We start from the raw sequence: 18,993 nt of genomic DNA on the forward strand, positions 1-18,993 counted from the left end.
ACTCACTCACTCATGCACTCACCCACTCACTCACTCACACACTCACACCCACTCACCACTCACTCACTCACCCACTCACTCACTCACCCGCTCACCTCACTCGCTCACTCACTCACTCACCCACTCGCTCACTCACTCACCCTCACCCACTCGCTCACTCACTCACCCACTCACTCAATCACACTCTCCCCACTCACCACTCACTCACTCACCATCATCATCTTCATTCACTCACTCACATACTCACTCACTCATTCATTCACTCACTCACACACCCACTCACTCAATCACTCACTCACTCACCCACTCACTCACCCTCACTCACACACTCACTCACACACTCACTCACTCACTCACCCACTCACTCACTCACTCACCACTCACTCACTCACCCCCTCACTCACCCACTCACCTCCACTCCTCATTCATTCACTCACTCACACACTCACTCACTCACCCACTCACTCACTCATTCATTCACTCACTCACACTCACTCACTCACACACTCACTCACCCATTCACTCACTCACCCATTCACTTACTCACTCACCCATTCACTCACTCGCTTACACACTCACTCACTCACTCACACACTCACTCACTCACTCACCCACTCACCCATTCACTCACTCACCCATTCACTCACTCACTCACTCACCCATTCACTCACTCACTCACTCACACACTCACTCACTCACACACTCACTCACTCACCCACTCACTCACTCACTCACACACTCACTGACTCACACACTCACTCACTCACCCACTCACTCACTCACTCACCCACTCACTCGCTCACTCACTCACCCCCTCACTCACTCACTCCCACTCACTCACTCTCACTCCACTCACCCACTCGCTCACTCACTCACCCACTCACTCACTCACCCACTCACCCACTCACTCACTCATACACTCACCCACTCACTCACTCACTCATACACTCACCCACTCACTCACTCACACACTCACACACTCACTCACTCACTCACCCACTCACTCACTCACTCACCCATTCACTCACTCACTCACACACTCACTCACTCACTCACCCACTCACTCACTCACTCACCCACTCACTCACTCACTCACCCACTCACTCACCCACCTCACTCACTCGCTCACTCACTCACTCACCACTCACTCACTCACTCACTCACCCACTCACTCGCTCACTCACGCACCCCTCACTCACTCACTCACCCCACTCACTCACCCACTCACTCACTCACTCATACACTCACCCACTCACTCACTCACTCATACACTCTCCCCACTCACACACACACTCACTCACTCACCCACCCACTCACCCACTCACTCACCCACTCACTCACCCACTCACTCACTCACTCACGCACTCACTCCACTCACTCACACACTCACCCACTCACACACTCACACACTCACTCACTCACACACTCACTCACTCACCCACTCACTCACCCACTCACCTATTCACCCACTCACATATTCACCCACTCACTCACCCATTCACTCACCCACTCACTCACCCACTCACTCACTCACTCACCCACTCACTCACTCACCCACTCACTCACTCACTCGCCCACTCACTCACTCGCCCACTCACTCACTCACACACTCACTCACACACTCACTCACCCACTCACCCACTCACTCACCCACTCACTCACTCACCCACTCACCCATTCACCCACCCATCCACTCACTTACCCACTCACCCACTCACTCACACACCCACTCACTCACTCACCCACTCACCCACTCACCCACTCACTCACCCACTCACACACTCACCCACTCACTCACTCACCCACTCACTCACTCACCCACTCACCCATTCACTCACCCATTCACTCACCCATTCAGTCACTCACCCACTCACTCACTCATTCACTCACCCATTCACTCACTCACCCACTCACTTACCCACTCACTCACCCATTCACTCACCCACTCACTCACTCACCCATCTACTCAGCCACTCACCCACTCACTCACCCACCTACTCAGCCACTCATCCACTCTCTCACCCACCTGCTCACTCACCTACTCACTCACCCACCTACTCATTCACTCACCCATTCACTCACTCACTCGTCCATTCACTCACCCATTCACTCACCCATTCACTCACGCACCTACTCACCCACCTACTCACCCATTCACTCACTCACCCATTCACTCACTCACCCAACTACTCATTCAATCACCCATTCACTCACCCATTCACTCACCCATTCACTCCACAGACCCACCTACTCAGCCACGCACCCATTCACTCAACCACCTACTCATTCACTCACCCATTCACTCACTCACTCACTCGCCAATTCACTCACCCATTCACTCACCCATTCACTCACCCATTCACTCACCCACCTACTCAGCCACTCACCCATTCACTCACCCACCCACTCACTCACTCATTCACTCACCCACTCACTCACTCACGAATTCACTCACCCACCTACTCAGCCACTCACCCATTCACTCACTCATCCACTCACCCATTCACTCACCCATTCACTCACGCACCTACTCATACACTCACCCATTCACTCACCCATCCACTCACCCATCCACTCACCCACCTACTCAGCCACTCACCCATTCACTCACCCATTCACTCACCCACCTACTCATCCACTCACCCATTCACTCACTCACCTACTCAGTCACTCGCCCATTTACTCACCCATTCACTCACCCACCTACCCAGCCACTCACCCATTCACTCACCCACCTACTCAGCCACTCACCCATTCACTCACCCATTCAATCACCCACCTACTCAGCCACTCACCCCATTCACTCACCCACCTACTCATCCACTCACCCATTCACTCACCCATTCATTCACCCAATCACTCACGCATTCACTCACCCCTTCACCCATTCACTCACTCGCCCATTCACTCACTCGCCCATTCACTCACTCGCCTATTCACTCACTCGCCCATTCACTCTCCCCTTCACTCACACATTCACTCACCCCTTCACCCATTCACTCACCCCTTCACCCATTCACTCACTCGCCCATTCACTCACTCGCTCATTCACTCACTCACCCATTCACAGACTCCTGACTCACCTATTCACTCACCTATTCACTCAACCATTCACTCACCACCATCTACCCATCACTCACCCCTTCACACTCACCATTCACTCACCCACTCACTCACCCACCCACCCACTCACCCACCCACTCACCCACTCACTCACCCACCCACTCACCCACCCACCCACTCACCCACCCCACACCCACCCACCCACCCACCCACCCACTCACCCACTCACTCACCCACCCACTCACTCACCCACTCACCCACCCACTCACTCACCCACTCACTCACTCACCCACTCACTCACCCACCCACTCACTCACCCACCCACTCACTCACCCACCCACCCACTCACTCACCCACCCACTCACTCACTCACCCACCCACCCACTCACTCACCCACCCACCCACTCACTCACCCACCCACCCACTCACTCACCCACCCACCCACCCACTCACTCACCCACCCACTCACTCACCCACCCACTCACTCACCCACCCACCCACTCACCCACCCACCCACCCACTCACCACCCACTCACCCACCCACTCACCCACTCACCCACCCACTCACTCACCCACTCACCCACCCACTCACTCACCCACTCACCCACCCACTCACTCACCCACCCACTCACTCACCCACCCACTCACCCACCCACCCACTCACCCACCCACCCACTCACCCACCCACCCACTCACCCACCCACCCACTCACCCACTCACCCACCCACTCACTCACCCACCCACTCACCCACCCACCCACTCACCCACCCACTCACCCACTCACTCACTCACCCACCCACCCACTCACCCACCCACTCACCCACTCACTCACTCACCCACCCACTCACTCACCCACTCACTCACTCACCCACTCACTCACCCACTCACCCACCCACTCACTCACCCACCCACTCACTCACCCACCCACTCACCCACTCACTCACCCACCCACTCACAGACCTTTGCTGAAGAGTAAACCCCTCGTGGTTATTACGATGTCGTTGTTGTTGATGTGGTTGTTGTTGATGTGGTTGTTGTTGATGTGGTTGTTGTCGATGTTATTGATGTTGTTGTGGTTGTTGTTAATGTTGTTAATGTTGTTGTTAATGTTGTTGTGGTTGTTGTTAATGTTGTTGTTGATGTTGTTGATGATCGAGGCGCGTCTCCCAGTACACACGTCTCAAGGCCACCCCGCGGTGAAGGGAGCGGAAAGGCTTCGCCTAGTGCCTAGGCCGCGGCGACGTCATCACGCAAGCGGGGGGGGTCCTTAACGCGGTTACGTCATCACGCAAGCTGGGTCCAGAACGCGGCGACGTCATCACGCAAGGGTGGTCCAGAGCGCGGCGACGTGATCACGCAAGAGGTGGGGGGGGGTCCTTAACGCGGGGACGTCATCACGCAAAGAGTGGGGGGGAGTCCAGAACGCGGTGACGTCATTACGCAAGCGGGGGGGTCCTGAACGCGGTGACGTCATCATGCAAGCGGGGACCAGAACGCGGCGACGTCATCACGCAAGGGTGGGCCAGAGCGCGTGGACGTCATCACGCAAGAGGGGGGTGGTGCGTCCAGAACGCGGCGACGTCATCACGCAAAGGCTATCTCGAACCTCGGCGACGTCAACGCGGTGACGTCACGGACATAGCAACCGGTGTTCCCCACAAAACGTGACGTCATTTGTGTCAATCTTCCGCGTCCCCGCACGCTCCCCGTGACGTCACCGGTAATTGTTTCCGTGATTGCTGAGAAGCTACGGGGGGGGTGGGGGTGGATTTTTTTACTGTACGTCCATACGTCACTACTCTGGTTACACTGTACGTCCCTACGTCACTACTCCGGTGACACTGTACGTCCATACTTCACCACTCTGGTTACACTGGTGGTACTGTACGTCCATACTTCACCACTCTGGTCGACATGGAGTTGCCTTCGATCAACCTCAAGGTGCGTACTCTATCCGTTGTTGGCTTTTTACGATTACTGCGCGACCATACTTCACCACTCTGGTTCACGAGGACTGTACTGTACGACCATACTTCACCACTCTGGTTCACGAGGACTGTACTGTGGCGACCATACTTCACCACTCTGGTTCACGAGGACTGTACTGTACGACCATACTTCACCACTCTGGTTGACGAGGACTGTACTGTGGCGACCATACTTCACCACTCTGGTTCACGAGGACTGTACTGTGCGACCATACTTCACCACTCTGGTTCACGAGGACTGTACTGTGCGACCATACTTCACCACTCTGGTTCACGAGGACTGTACTGTACGACCATACTTCACCACTCTGGTTCACGAGGACTGTACTGTACGACTATACTTCACCACTCTGGTTCACGAGGACTGTACTGTACGACTATACTTCACCACTCTGGTTCACGAGGACTGTACTGTGGCGACCATACTTCACCACTCTGGTTCACGAGGACTGTACTGTACGACCATACTTCACCACTCTGGTTCACGAGGACTGTACTGTACGACCATACTTCACCACTCTGGTTCACGAGGACTGTACTGTACGACCATACTTCACCACTCTGGTTCACGAGGACTGTACTGTGGCGACCATACTTCACCACTCTGGTTCACGAGGACTGTATGATTGCTGCTACTGCTGATGATGCTGCTAATGATGCTGATGCTGCTGCTGCTGATGATGATGCTGCTGTTGCTGATGCTGCTGCTGATGATGCTGATGCTGCTGATGATGATGCTGCTGTTGCTGATGCTGATGATGATGCTGCTGCTGATGATCATGATGCTGCTGATGATGATGATGCTGCTGCTGATTATGATGCTGATGCTGCTGATAATGCTGCTGCTGATGATGATGCTGCTGCTGATGATGATGCTGCTGATGCTGCTATTGCTGATGATGCTGCTGATGATGCTGATGATGCTGCTGCTAATGATGATGCTGCTGATGATGCTGCTGATGATGATGCTGATGATGATGCTAATGATGCTGCTGCTGATGATGCTGATGATGCTGCTGCTAATGATGATGCTGCTGATGATGCGGCTGACGATGATGATGCTGATTACGATGTTGATGATGATGATGCTGACGATGATGATGCTGATGATGCTGATGGTGATGATGCTGATGATGATGATGCTGATGATGATGATGCTGCTGATGATGATGCTGCTGATGATGATGATGCTGAATGTCTCTTCCCCCAGGTTATAATCATGTTTCACTGGTTCCTTGCCATCTGGTAAGTTCACTCACACATACATACATACACTCACTGTTACACTCACTCACACACTCGCTCACTCACACACTCACTCACTCACACACTCATTCACCCACTCACTCACTCATGCACTCACCCACTCACTCACTCACACACTCACCCACTCACTCACTCACCCACTCACTCACTCACCCACTCACTCACTCACCCGCTCACTCGCTCACTCACTCACTCACCCGCTCACTCGCTCACTCACTCACCCGCTCACTCGCTCACTCACTCACCCACTCACTCAATCACTCACTCACCCACTCACTCACCCACTCACTCACTCACTCATGCATTCATTCATTCACTCACTCACATACTCACTCACTCATTCATTCACTCACTCACACACCCACTCACTCAATCACTCACTCACTCACCCACTCACTCACCCCCTCACTCACACACTCACTCACACACTCACTCACTCACTCACCCACTCACTCACTCACCCACTCACTCACTCACTCACCCACTCACTCACCCACTCACTCATTCATTCACTCACTCACACACTCACTCACTCACCCACTCACTCACTCATTCATTCACTCACTCACACTCACTCACTCACACACTCACTCACCCATTCACTCACTCACCCATTCACTTACTCACTCACCCATTCACTCACTCGCTTACACACTCACTCACTCACACACTCACTCACTCACTCACCCACTCACCCATTCACTCACTCACCCATTCACTCACTCACTCACTCACCCATTCACTCACTCACTCACTCACACACTCACTCACTCACACACTCACTCACTCACCCACTCACTCACTCACTCACACACTCACTGACTCACACACTCACTCACTCACCCACTCACTCACTCACTCACCCACTCACTCGCTCACTCACTCACCCACTCACTCGCTCACTCACTCACTCACCCACTCACTCGCTCACTCACTCACCCACTCGCTCACTCACTCACCCACTCACTCACTCACCCACTCACCCACTCACTCACTCATACACTCACCCACTCACTCACTCACTCATACACTCACCCACTCACTCACTCACACACTCACACACTCACTCACTCACTCACCCACTCACTCACTCACTCACCCATTCACTCACTCACTCACACACTCACTCACTCACTCACCCACTCACTCACTCACTCACCCACTCACTCACTCACTCACCACTCACTCACCCACTCACTCGCTCACTCACTCACTCACCCACTCACTCGCTCACTCACGCACCCACTCACTCACTCACTCACCCACTCACTCACTCACCCACTCACTCACTCACTCATACACTCACCCACTCACTCACTCACTCATACACTCTCCCACTCACTCACACACTCACTCACTCACTCACCCACTCACTCACCCACTCACTCACCCACTCACTCACCCACTCACTCACTCACTCACGCACTCACTCACTCACTCACACACTCACCCACTCACACACTCACACACTCACTCACTCACACACTCACTCACTCACCCACTCACTCACCCACTCACCTATTCACCCACTCACATATTCACCCACTCACTCACCCATTCACTCACCCACTCACTCACCCACTCACTCACTCACTCACCCACTCACTCACTCACCCACTCACTCACTCACTCGCCCACTCACTCACTCGCCCACTCACTCACTCACACACTCACTCACACACTCACTCACCCACTCACCCACTCACTCACCCACTCACTCACTCACCCACTCACCCATTCACCCACCCATCCACTCACTTACCCACTCACCCACTCACTCACACACCCACTCACTCACTCACCCACTCACCCACTCACCCACTCACTCACCCACTCACACACTCACCCACTCACTCACTCACCCACTCACTCACTCACCCACTCACCCATTCACTCACCCATTCACTCACCCATTCAGTCACTCACCCACTCACTCACTCATTCACTCACCCATTCACTCACTCACCCACTCACTTACCCACTCACTCACCCATTCACTCACCCACTCACTCACTCACCCATCTACTCAGCCACTCACCCACTCACTCACCCACCTACTCAGCCACTCATCCACTCTCTCACCCACCTGCTCACTCACCTACTCACTCACCCACCTACTCATTCACTCACCCATTCACTCACTCACTCGTCCATTCACTCACCCATTCACTCACCCATTCACTCACGCACCTACTCACCCACCTACTCACCCATTCACTCACTCACCCATTCACTCACTCACCCAACTACTCATTCAATCACCCATTCACTCACCCATTCACTCACCCATTCACTCCACAGACCCACCTACTCAGCCACGCACCCATTCACTCAACCACCTACTCATTCACTCACCCATTCACTCACTCACTCACTCGCCAATTCACTCACCCATTCACTCACCCATTCACTCACCCATTCACTCACCCACCTACTCAGCCACTCACCCATTCACTCACCCACCCACTCACTCACTCATTCACTCACCCACTCACTCACTCACGAATTCACTCACCCACCTACTCAGCCACTCACCCATTCACTCACTCATCCACTCACCCATTCACTCACCCATTCACTCACGCACCTACTCATACACTCACCCATTCACTCACCCATCCACTCACCCATCCACTCACCCACCTACTCAGCCACTCACCCATTCACTCACCCATTCACTCACCCACCTACTCATCCACTCACCCATTCACTCACTCACCTACTCAGTCACTCGCCCATTTACTCACCCATTCACTCACCCACCTACCCAGCCACTCACCCATTCACTCACCCACCTACTCAGCCACTCACCCATTCACTCACCCATTCAATCACCCACCTACTCAGCCACTCACCCATTCACTCACCCACCTACTCATCCACTCACCCATTCACTCACCCATTCATTCACCCAATCACTCACGCATTCACTCACCCCTTCACCCATTCACTCACTCGCCCATTCACTCACTCGCCCATTCACTCACTCGCCTATTCACTCACTCGCCCATTCACTCTCCCCTTCACTCACACATTCACTCACCCCTTCACCCATTCACTCACCCCTTCACCCATTCACTCACTCGCCCATTCACTCACTCGCTCATTCACTCACTCACCCATTCACTGACTCACCTATTCACTCACCTATTCACTCAACCATTCACTCACCCCTTCACCCATTCACTCACCCCTTCACTCACTCACCCATTCACTCACCCCTTCACTTATTCACCCATTCACTCACGCATTCACTCGACCACCCGCTCATTCATCCACTTCATCAGCCACCCGATCATCCACCCACCCATTCACTCACTCACCCACTCACTCACTCACCCACTCACTCACCCATCCACCCACTCACACTCCCACTCATTAATCCACTCCCTTACCCAATCATTCATCCACTCACTCAGTCACCCACTCACTCACCCACCGACCAACCCACTCACCCACCCACCTACTCATTCACTCACCCACCCACTCACTCACCTACCCACTCACTCACCCAACTACCCACTCACTCACCCACCCACCTAACCACTCACCCACCCACTCACTAACCCACCCACCCACTCACTAACCCACCCACCTACCCACTCACTCACCCACCCACTCATTCATCCACTCACCCACCCATTGAAGTAGAGACTCAGGCTGTAGTAGAGACTCAGGGTGTAGTAGAGACTCAGGCTGTAGTAGAGACTCAGGGTGTAGTAGAGACTCAGGGTGTAGTAGAGACTCAGGGTGTAGCAGAGGATCAGGCTGTAGCAGAGACTCAGGGTGTTGCAGAGACTCAGGGTGTAGTAGAGACTCAGGATGTAGTAGAGACTCAGGGTGTAGTAGAGACTCAGGGTGTAGTAGAGACTCAGGGTGTAGTAGAGACTCAGGGTGTAGTAGAGACTCAGGCTGTAGTAGAGACTCAGGCAGTAGTAGAGACTCAGAGTGTAGTAGATACTCAGGGTGTAGTAGAGACTCAGGGTGTAGTAGAGACTCAGGGTGTAGTAGAGACTCAGGGTGTAGTAGAGACTCAGGGTGTAGTAGAGACTTATGGTGTAGTAGAGACTCAGGGTGTAGTAGAGACTCAGGGTGTAGTAGAGACTCAGGCTGTAGCAGAGACTCAGGGTGTAGCAGAGACTCAGGGTGTAGTAGAGACTCAGGGTGTAGTAGAGACTCAGTCTGTAGTAGAGACTCAGGGTGTAGTAGAGACTCAGGGTGTAGTAGAGACTCGGGGTGTAGTAGAGACTCAGGATGTAGTAGAGACTCAGGGTGTAGCAAAAGACTCACGGTGGAGTAGAGACTCAGGGTGTAGTAAAGACTCAGGCTGTAGTAGAGACTTAGGGTGTAGTAGAGACTCAGGGTGTAGTAGAGACTCAGGGTGTAGGAGAGACTCAGGGTGTAGTAGAGACTCAGGGTGTAGTAGAGACTCAGGCTGTAGTCGAGACTCAGGGTGTAGTAGAGACTCAGGGTGTAGTAGAGACTCAGGGTGTAGTAGAGACTCAGGCTGTAATAGAGACTCAGGGTGTAGTAGCGACTCAGGGTGTAGTAGAGACTCAGGGTGTAGCAGTGACTCAGGGTGTAGTAGAGACTCGGGGTGTAGTAGAGACTCAGGGTGTAGTAGAAACTCAGGCTGTAGTAGAGACTTAGGGTGTAGTAGAGACTCAGGGTGTAGTAGAGACTCAGGGTGTAGTAGAGACTCAGGGTGTAGTAGAGACTTAAGGTGTAGTAGAGACTCAGGGTGTAGTAGAGACTCAGGATGTAGTAGAGACTCAGGGTGTAGCAAAGACTCATGGTGGAGTAGAGACTCAGGGTGTAGTAAAGACTCAGGCTGTAGTAGAGACTTAGGGTGTAGTAGAGACTCAGGATGTAGTAGAGACTCAGGGTGTAGTAGAGACTCAGGCTGTAGTAGCGACTCAGGGTGTAGTAGAGACTCAGGGTGTAGCAGTGACTCAGGGTGTAGTAGAGACTCGGGGTGTAGTAGAGACTCAGGGTGTAGTAGAGACTCAGGCTGTAGTAGAGACTTAGGGTGTAGTAGAGACTCAGGGTGTAGTAGAGACACAGGGTGTAGTAGAGACTCAGGGTGTAGTAGAGACTCAGGCTGTAGTCGAGACTCAGGGTGTAGTAGAGACTCAGGGTGTAGTAGAGACTTAGGGTGTAGCAGAGACTCAGGGTGTAGTAGAGACTCAGGGTGTAGTAGAGACTCAGGGTGTAGTAGAGACTCAGGCTGTAGTAGAGACTCAGGGTGTAGTAGAGACTTAGGGTGTAGTAGAGACTCAGGGTGTAGTAGAGACTCAGGGTGTAGTAGAGACTCAGGGTGTAGTAGAGACTCAGGCTGTAGTCGAGACTCAGGGTGTAGCAGAGACTTAGGGTGTAGCAGAGACTCAGGGTGTAGCAGAGACTCAGGCTGTAGCAGAGACTCAGGGTGTAGCAGAGACTCAGGCTGTAGTAGAGACTCAGGGTGCAGTAGAGACTCAGGGTGTAGTAGAGACTCAGGCTGTAGTAGAGACTCAGGGTGTAGTAGAGACTCGGGGTGTAGTAGAGACTCGGGGTGTAGTAGAGACTCAGGATGTAGTAGAGACTCAGGGTGTAGCAAAAGACTCACGGTGGAGTAGAGACTCAGGCTGTAGTAAAGACTCAGGCTGTAGTAGAGACTTAGGGTGTAGTAGAGACTCAGGGTGTAGTAGAGACTCAGGGTGTAGTAGAGACTCAGGGTGTAGTAGAGACTCAGGGTGTAGTAGCGACTCAGGGTGTAGTAGAGACTCAGGGTGTAGCAGTGACTCAGGGTGTAGTAGAGACTCGGGGTGTAGTAGGGACTCAGGGTGTAGTAAAGACTCAGGCTGTAGTAGAGACTTAGGGTGTAGTAGAGACTCAGGGTGTAGTAGAGACTCAGGGTGTAGTAGAGACTCAGGGTGTAGGAGAGACTCAGGGTGTAGTAGAGACTCAGGGTGTAGTAGAGACTCAGGCTGTAGTCGAGACTCAGGGTGTAGTAGAGACTCAGGGTGTAGTAGCGACTCAGGGTGTAGTAGAGACTCAGGCTGTAGTAGAGACTCAGGGTGTAGTAGCGACTCAGGGTGTAGTAGAGACTCAGGGTGTAGCAGTGACTCAGGGTGTAGTAGAGACTCGGGGTGTAGTAGAGACTCAGGGTGTAGTAGAGACTCAGGCTGTAGTAGAGACTTAGGGTGTAGTAGAGACTCAGGGTGTAGTAGAGACTCAGGGTGTAGTAGAGACTCAGGGTGTAGTAGAGACTCAAGGTGTAGTAGAGACTCAGGGTGTAGTAGAGACTCAGGATGTAGTAGAGACTCAGGGTGTAGCAAAGACTCACGGTGGAGTAGAGACTCATGGTGTAGTAAAGACTCAGGCTGTAGTAGAGACTTAGGGTGTAGTAGAGACTCAGGGTGTAGTAGAGACTCAGGGTGTAGCAGTGACTCAGGGTGTAGTAGAGACTCGGGGTGTAGTAGAGACTCAGGGTGTAGTAGAGACTCAGGCTGTAGTAGAGACTTAGGGTGTAGTAGAGACTCAGGGTGTAGTAGAGACACAGGGTGTAGTAGAGACTCAGGGTGTAGTAGAGACTCAGGCTGTAGTCGAGACTCAGGGTGTAGTAGAGACTCAGGGTGTAGTAGAGACTTAGGGTGTAGCAGAGACTCAGGGTGTAGTAGAGACTCAGGGTGTAGTAGAGACTCAGGGTGTAGTAGAGACTCAGGCTGTAGTAGAGACTCAGGGTGTAGTAGAGACTTAGGGTGTAGTAGAGACTCAGGGTGTATTAGAGACTCAGGGTGTAGTAGAGACTCAGGGTGTAGTAGAGACTCAGGGTGTAGTAGAGACTCAGGATGTAGTAGAGACTTAGGGTGTAGCAAAGACTCACGGTGGAGTAGAGACTCAGGGTGTAGTAGAGACTCAGGCTGTAGTAGAGACTCAGGGTGTAGTAGAGACTCAGGGTGTAGTAGAGACTCAGGCTGTAGTAGAGACTCAGGGTGTAGTAGCGACTCAGGGTGTAGCAGAGACTCAGGCTGTAGTAGAGACTCAGGGTGTAGAGAGACTCAGGGTGTAGTAGAGACTTAGGGTGTAGTAGAGACTCAGGGTGTAGTAGAGACTCAGGGTGTAGTAGCGACTTAGGGTGCAGCAGAGACTCAGGCTGTAGTAGAGACTCAGGGTGTAATAGAGACTCAGGGTGTAGTAGAGACTCAGGCTGTAGTCGAGACTCAGGGTGTAGTAGAGACTCAGGGTGTAGCAGAGACTTAGGGTGTAGCAGAGACTCAAGCTGTAGTAGAGACTCAGGGTGTAGTAGAGACTCAGGGTGTAGTAGAGACTCAGGATGTAGTAGAGACTCAGGGTGTAGTAGAGACTCAGGCTGTAGTAGCGACTCAGGGTGTAGTAGAGACTCAGGGTGTAGCAGTGACTCAGGGTGTAGTAGAGACTCGGGGTGTAGTAGAGACTCAGGGTGTAGTAGAGACTCAGGCTGTAGTAGAGACTTAGGGTGTAGTAGAGACTCAGGGTGTAGTAGAGACACAGGGTGTAGTAGAGACTCAGGGTGTAGTAGAGACTCAGGCTGTAGTCGAGACTCAGGGTGTAGTAGAGACTCAGGGTGTAGTAGAGACTTAGGGTGTAGCAGAGACTCAGGGTGTAGTAGAGACTCAGGGTGTAGTAGAGACTCAGGGTGTAGTAGAGACTCAGGCTGTAGTAGAGACTCAGGGTGTAGTAGAGACTTAGGGTGTAGTAGAGACTCAGGGTGTAGTAGAGACTCAGGGTGTAGTAGAGACTCAGGGTGTAGTAGAGACTCAGGCTGTAGTCGAGACTCAGGGTGTAGCAGAGACTTAGGGTGTAGCAGAGACTCAGGGTGTAGCAGAGACTCAGGCTGTAGCAGAGACTCAGGGTGTAGCAGAGACTCAGGCTGTAGTAGAGACTCAGGGTGCAGTAGAGACTCAGGGTGTAGTAGAGACTCAGGCTGTAGTAGAGACTCAGGGTGTAGTAGAGACTCGGGGTGTAGTAGAGACTCGGGGTGTAGTAGAGACTCAGGATGTAGTAGAGACTCAGGGTGTAGCAAAAGACTCACGGTGGAGTAGAGACTCAGGCTGTAGTAAAGACTCAGGCTGTAGTAGAGACTTAGGGTGTAGTAGAGACTCAGGGTGTAGTAGAGACTCAGGGTGTAGTAGAGACTCAGGGTGTAGTAGAGACTCAGGGTGTAGTAGCGACTCAGGGTGTAGTAGAGACTCAGGGTGTAGCAGTGACTCAGGGTGTAGTAGAGACTCGGGGTGTAGTAGGGACTCAGGGTGTAGTAAAGACTCAGGCTGTAGTAGAGACTTAGGGTGTAGTAGAGACTCAGGGTGTAGTAGAGACTCAGGGTGTAGTAGAGACTCAGGGTGTAGGAGAGACTCAGGGTGTAGTAGAGACTCAGGGTGTAGTAGAGACTCAGGCTGTAGTCGAGACTCAGGGTGTAGTAGAGACTCAGGGTGTAGTAGCGACTCAGGGTGTAGTAGAGACTCAGGCTGTAGTAGAGACTCAGGGTGTAGTAGCGACTCAGGGTGTAGTAGAGACTCAGGGTGTAGCAGTGACTCAGGGTGTAGTAGAGACTCGGGGTGTAGTAGAGACTCAGGGTGTAGTAGAGACTCAGGCTGTAGTAGAGACTTAGGGTGTAGTAGAGACTCAGGGTGTAGTAGAGACTCAGGGTGTAGTAGAGACTCAGGGTGTAGTAGAGACTCAAGGTGTAGTAGAGACTCAGGGTGTAGTAGAGACTCAGGATGTAGTAGAGACTCAGGGTGTAGCAAAGACTCACGGTGGAGTAGAGACTCATGGTGTAGTAAAGACTCAGGCTGTAGTAGAGACTTAGGGTGTAGTAGAGACTCAGGGTGTAGTAGAGACTCAGGGTGTAGCAGTGACTCAGGGTGTAGTAGAGACTCGGGGTGTAGTAGAGACTCAGGGTGTAGTAGAGACTCAGGCTGTAGTAGAGACTTAGGGTGTAGTAGAGACTCAGGGTGTAGTAGAGACACAGGGTGTAGTAGAGACTCAGGGTGTAGTAGAGACTCAGGCTGTAGTCGAGACTCAGGGTGTAGTAGAGACTCAGGGTGTAGTAGAGACTTAGGGTGTAGCAGAGACTCAGGGTGTAGTAGAGACTCAGGGTGTAGTAGAGACTCAGGGTGTAGTAGAGACTCAGGCTGTAGTAGAGACTCAGGGTGTAGTAGAGACTTAGGGTGTAGTAGAGACTCAGGGTGTATTAGAGACTCAGGGTGTAGTAGAGACTCAGGGTGTAGTAGAGACTCAGGGTGTAGTAGAGACTCAGGATGTAGTAGAGACTTAGGGTGTAGCAAAGACTCACGGTGGAGTAGAGACTCAGGGTGTAGTAGAGACTCAGGCTGTAGTAGAGACTCAGGGTGTAGTAGAGACTCAGGGTGTAGTAGAGACTCAGGCTGTAGTAGAGACTCAGGGTGTAGTAGCGACTCAGGGTGTAGCAGAGACTCAGGCTGTAGTAGAGACTCAGGGTGTAGAGAGACTCAGGGTGTAGTAGAGACTTAGGGTGTAGTAGAGACTCAGGGTGTAGTAGAGACTCAGGGTGTAGTAGCGACTTAGGGTGCAGCAGAGACTCAGGCTGTAGTAGAGACTCAGGGTGTAATAGAGACTCAGGGTGTAGTAGAGACTCAGGCTGTAGTCGAGACTCAGGGTGTAGTAGAGACTCAGGGTGTAGCAGAGACTTAGGGTGTAGCAGAGACTCAAGCTGTAGTAGAGACTCAGGGTGTAGTAGAGACTCAGGGTGTAGTAGAGACTCAGGATGTAGTAGAGACTCAGGGTGTAGCAAAGACTCACGGTGGAGTAGAGACTCAGGGTGTAGTAGAGACTCAGGCTGTAGTAGAGACTTAGGGTGTAGTAGAGACTCAGGGTGTAGTAGAGACTCAGGGTGTAGTAGAGACTCAGGGTGTAGTAGCGACTCAGGGTGTAGTAGAGACTCAGGGTGTAGCAGTGACTCAGGGTGTAGTAGAGACTCGGGGTGTAGTAGGGACTCAGGGTGTAGTAGAGACTCAGGCTGTAGTAGAGACTTAGGGTGTAGTAGAGACTCAGGGTGTAGTAGAGACTCAGGGTGTAGTAGAGACTCAGGGTGTAGGAGAGACTCAGGGTGTAGTAGAGACTCAGGGTGTAGTAGAGACTCAGGCTGTAGTCGAGACTCAGGGTGTAGTAGAGACTCAGGGTGTAGTAGAGACTCAGGGTGTAGTAGAGACTCGGGCTGTAGTAGAGACTCAGGGTGTAGTAGCGACTCAGGGTGTAGTAGAGACTCAGGGTGTAGCAGTGACTCAGGGTGTAGTAGAGACTCGGGGTGTAGTAGAGACTCAGGGTGTAGTAGAGACTCAGGCTGTAGTAGAGACTTAGGGTGTAGTAGAGACTCAGGGTGTAGTAGAGACTCAGGGTGTAGTAGAGACTCAGGGTGTAGTAGAGACTTAAGGTGTAGTAGAGACTCAGGGTGTAGTAGAGACTCAGGATGTAGTAGAGACTCAGGGTGTAGCAAAGACTCATGGTGGAGTAGAGACTCAGGGTGTAGTAAAGACTCAGGCTGTAGTAGAGACTTAGGGTGTAGTAGAGACTCAGGATGTAGTAGAGACTCAGGGTGTAGTAGAGACTCAGGCTGTAGTAGCGACTCAGGGTGTAGTAGAGACTCAGGGTGTAGCAGTGACTCAGGGTGTAGTAGAGACTCGGGGTGTAGTAGAGACTCAGGGTGTAGTAGAGACTCAGGCTGTAGTAGAGACTTAGGGTGTAGTAGAGACTCAGGGTGTAGTAGAGATACAGGGTGTAGTAGAGACTCAGGGTGTAGTAGAGACTCAGGCTGTAGTCGAGACTCAGGGTGTAGTAGAGACTCAGGGTGTAGTAGAGACTTAGGGTGTAGCAGAGACTCAGGGTGTAGTAGAGACTCAGGGTGTAGTAGAGACTCAGGGTGTAGTAGAGACTCAGGCTGTAGTAGAGACTCGGGGTGTAGTAGAGACTTAGGGTGTAGTAGAGACTCAGGGTGTAGTAGAGACTCAGGGTGTAGTAGAGACTCAGGCTGTAGTCGAGACTCAGGGTGTAGTAGAGACTCAGGGTGTAGCAGAGACTTAGGGTGTAGCAGAGACTCAGGGTGTAGTAGAGACTCAGGCTGTAGCAGAGACTCAGGGTGTAGCAGAGACTCAGGCTGTAGTAGAGACTCAGGGTGCAGTAGAGACTCAGGGTGTAGTAGAGACTCAGGCTGTAGTAGAGACTCAGGGTGTAGTAGAGACTCAGGGTGTATTAGAGACTCGGGGTGTAGTAGAGACTCAGGATGTAGTAGAGACTCAGGGTGTAGCAAAAGACTCACGGTGGAGTAGAGACTCAGGCTGTAGTAAAGACTCACGGTGGAGTAGAGACTCAGGGTGTAGTAGAGACTCAGGCTGTAGTAGAGACTCAGGGTGTAGTAGAGACTCAGGGTGTAGTAGAGACTCAGGGTGTAGTAGAGACTCAGGGTGTAGCAGTGACTCAGGGTGTAGTAGAGACTCGGGGTGTAGTAGGGACTCAGGGTGTAGTAGAGACTCAGGCTGTAGTAGAGACTTAGGGTGTAGTAGAGACTCAGGGTGTAGTAGAGACTCAGGGTGTAGTAGAGACTCAGGGTGTAGTAGAGACTCAGGCTGTAGTCGAGACTCAGGGTGTAGTAGAGACTCAGGGTGTAGTAGAGACTCAGGGTGTAGTAGAGACTCGGGCTGTAGTAGAGACTCAGGGTGTAGTAGCGACTCAGGGTGTAGTAGAGACTCAGGGTGTAGCAGTGACTCAGGGTGTAGTAGAGACTCGGGGTGTAGTAGAGACTCAGGGTGTAGTAGAGACTCAGGCTGTAGTAGAGACTTAGGGTGTAGTAGAGACTCAGGGTGTAGTAGAGACTCAGGGTGTAGTAGAGACTCAGGGTGTAGTAGAGACTTAAGGTGTAGTAGAGACTCAGGGTGTAGTAGAGACTCAGGATGTAGTAGAGACTCAGGGTGTAGCAAAGACTCATGGTGGAGTAGAGACTCAGGGTGTAGTAAAGACTCAGGCTGTAGTAGAGACTTAGGGTGTAGTAGAGACTCAGGATGTAGTAGAGACTCAGGGTGTAGTAGAGACTCAGGCTGTAGTAGCGACTCAGGGTGTAGTAGAGACTCAGGGTGTAGCAGTGACTCAGGGTGTAGTAGAGACTCGGGGTGTAGTAGAGACTCAGGGTGTAGTAGAGACTCAGGCTGTAGTAGAGACTTAGGGTGTAGTAGAGACTCAGGGTGTAGTAGAGATACAGGGTGTAGTAGAGACTCAGGGTGTAGTAGAGACTTAGGCTGTAGTCGAGACTCAGGGTGTAGTAGAGACTCAGGGTGTAGTAGAGACTTAGGGTGTAGCAGAGACTCAGGGTGTAGTAGAGACTCAGGGTGTAGTAGAGACTCAGGGTGTAGTAGAGACTCAGGCTGTAGTAGAGACTCGGGGTGTAGTAGAGACTTAGGGTGTAGTAGAGACTCAGGGTGTAGTAGAGACTCAGGGTGTAGTATAGACTCAGGCTGTAGTCGAGACTCAGGGTGTAGTAGAGACTCAGGGTGTAGCAGAGACTTAGGGTGTAGCAGAGACTCAGGGTGTAGTAGAGACTCAGGCTGTAGCAGAGACTCAGGGTGTAGCAGAGACTCAGGCTGTAGTAGAGACTCAGGGTGCAGTAGAGACTCAGGGTGTAGTAGAGACT

The 18,993-nt window shown here is 52.2% G+C and overlaps 2 protein-coding genes across 2 annotated transcripts in view; one reads left to right on the plus strand and one right to left on the minus strand.

Annotated features, from left to right (window-relative positions):
• AURKAIP1 (aurora kinase A interacting protein 1) overlaps positions 1-4,370 on the minus strand; it is a 28,805-nt gene extending 24,435 nt beyond the window's left edge. Inside the window, exon 1 of the mRNA XM_076058459.1 lies at positions 4,241-4,370. The gene's annotated coding sequence lies outside the window, so the exon portion shown is untranslated. The remainder of the gene's footprint in view (positions 1-4,240) is intronic.
• A 191-nt stretch (positions 4,371-4,561) lies between these two features.
• LOC116937403 (type-1 angiotensin II receptor-associated protein) overlaps positions 4,562-18,993 on the plus strand; it is a 52,658-nt gene continuing 38,226 nt past the window's right edge. The window contains exons 1-2 of the mRNA XM_076058461.1: positions 4,562-5,004; positions 6,262-6,296. Of these exons, the coding sequence (XP_075914576.1) occupies positions 4,978-5,004; positions 6,262-6,296 (62 nt within the window). The 5' untranslated portion in view covers positions 4,562-4,977. The remainder of the gene's footprint in view (positions 5,005-6,261; positions 6,297-18,993) is intronic.

Source organism: Petromyzon marinus (assembly GCF_048934315.1).
Source record: "Petromyzon marinus isolate PM22_M1 ecotype Great Lakes invasive population chromosome 75 unlocalized genomic scaffold, UKy_Petmar_22M1.pri1.0 chr75_unloc.2, whole genome shotgun sequence".
Lineage (NCBI taxonomy): Eukaryota > Metazoa > Chordata > Hyperoartia > Petromyzontiformes > Petromyzontidae > Petromyzon > Petromyzon marinus.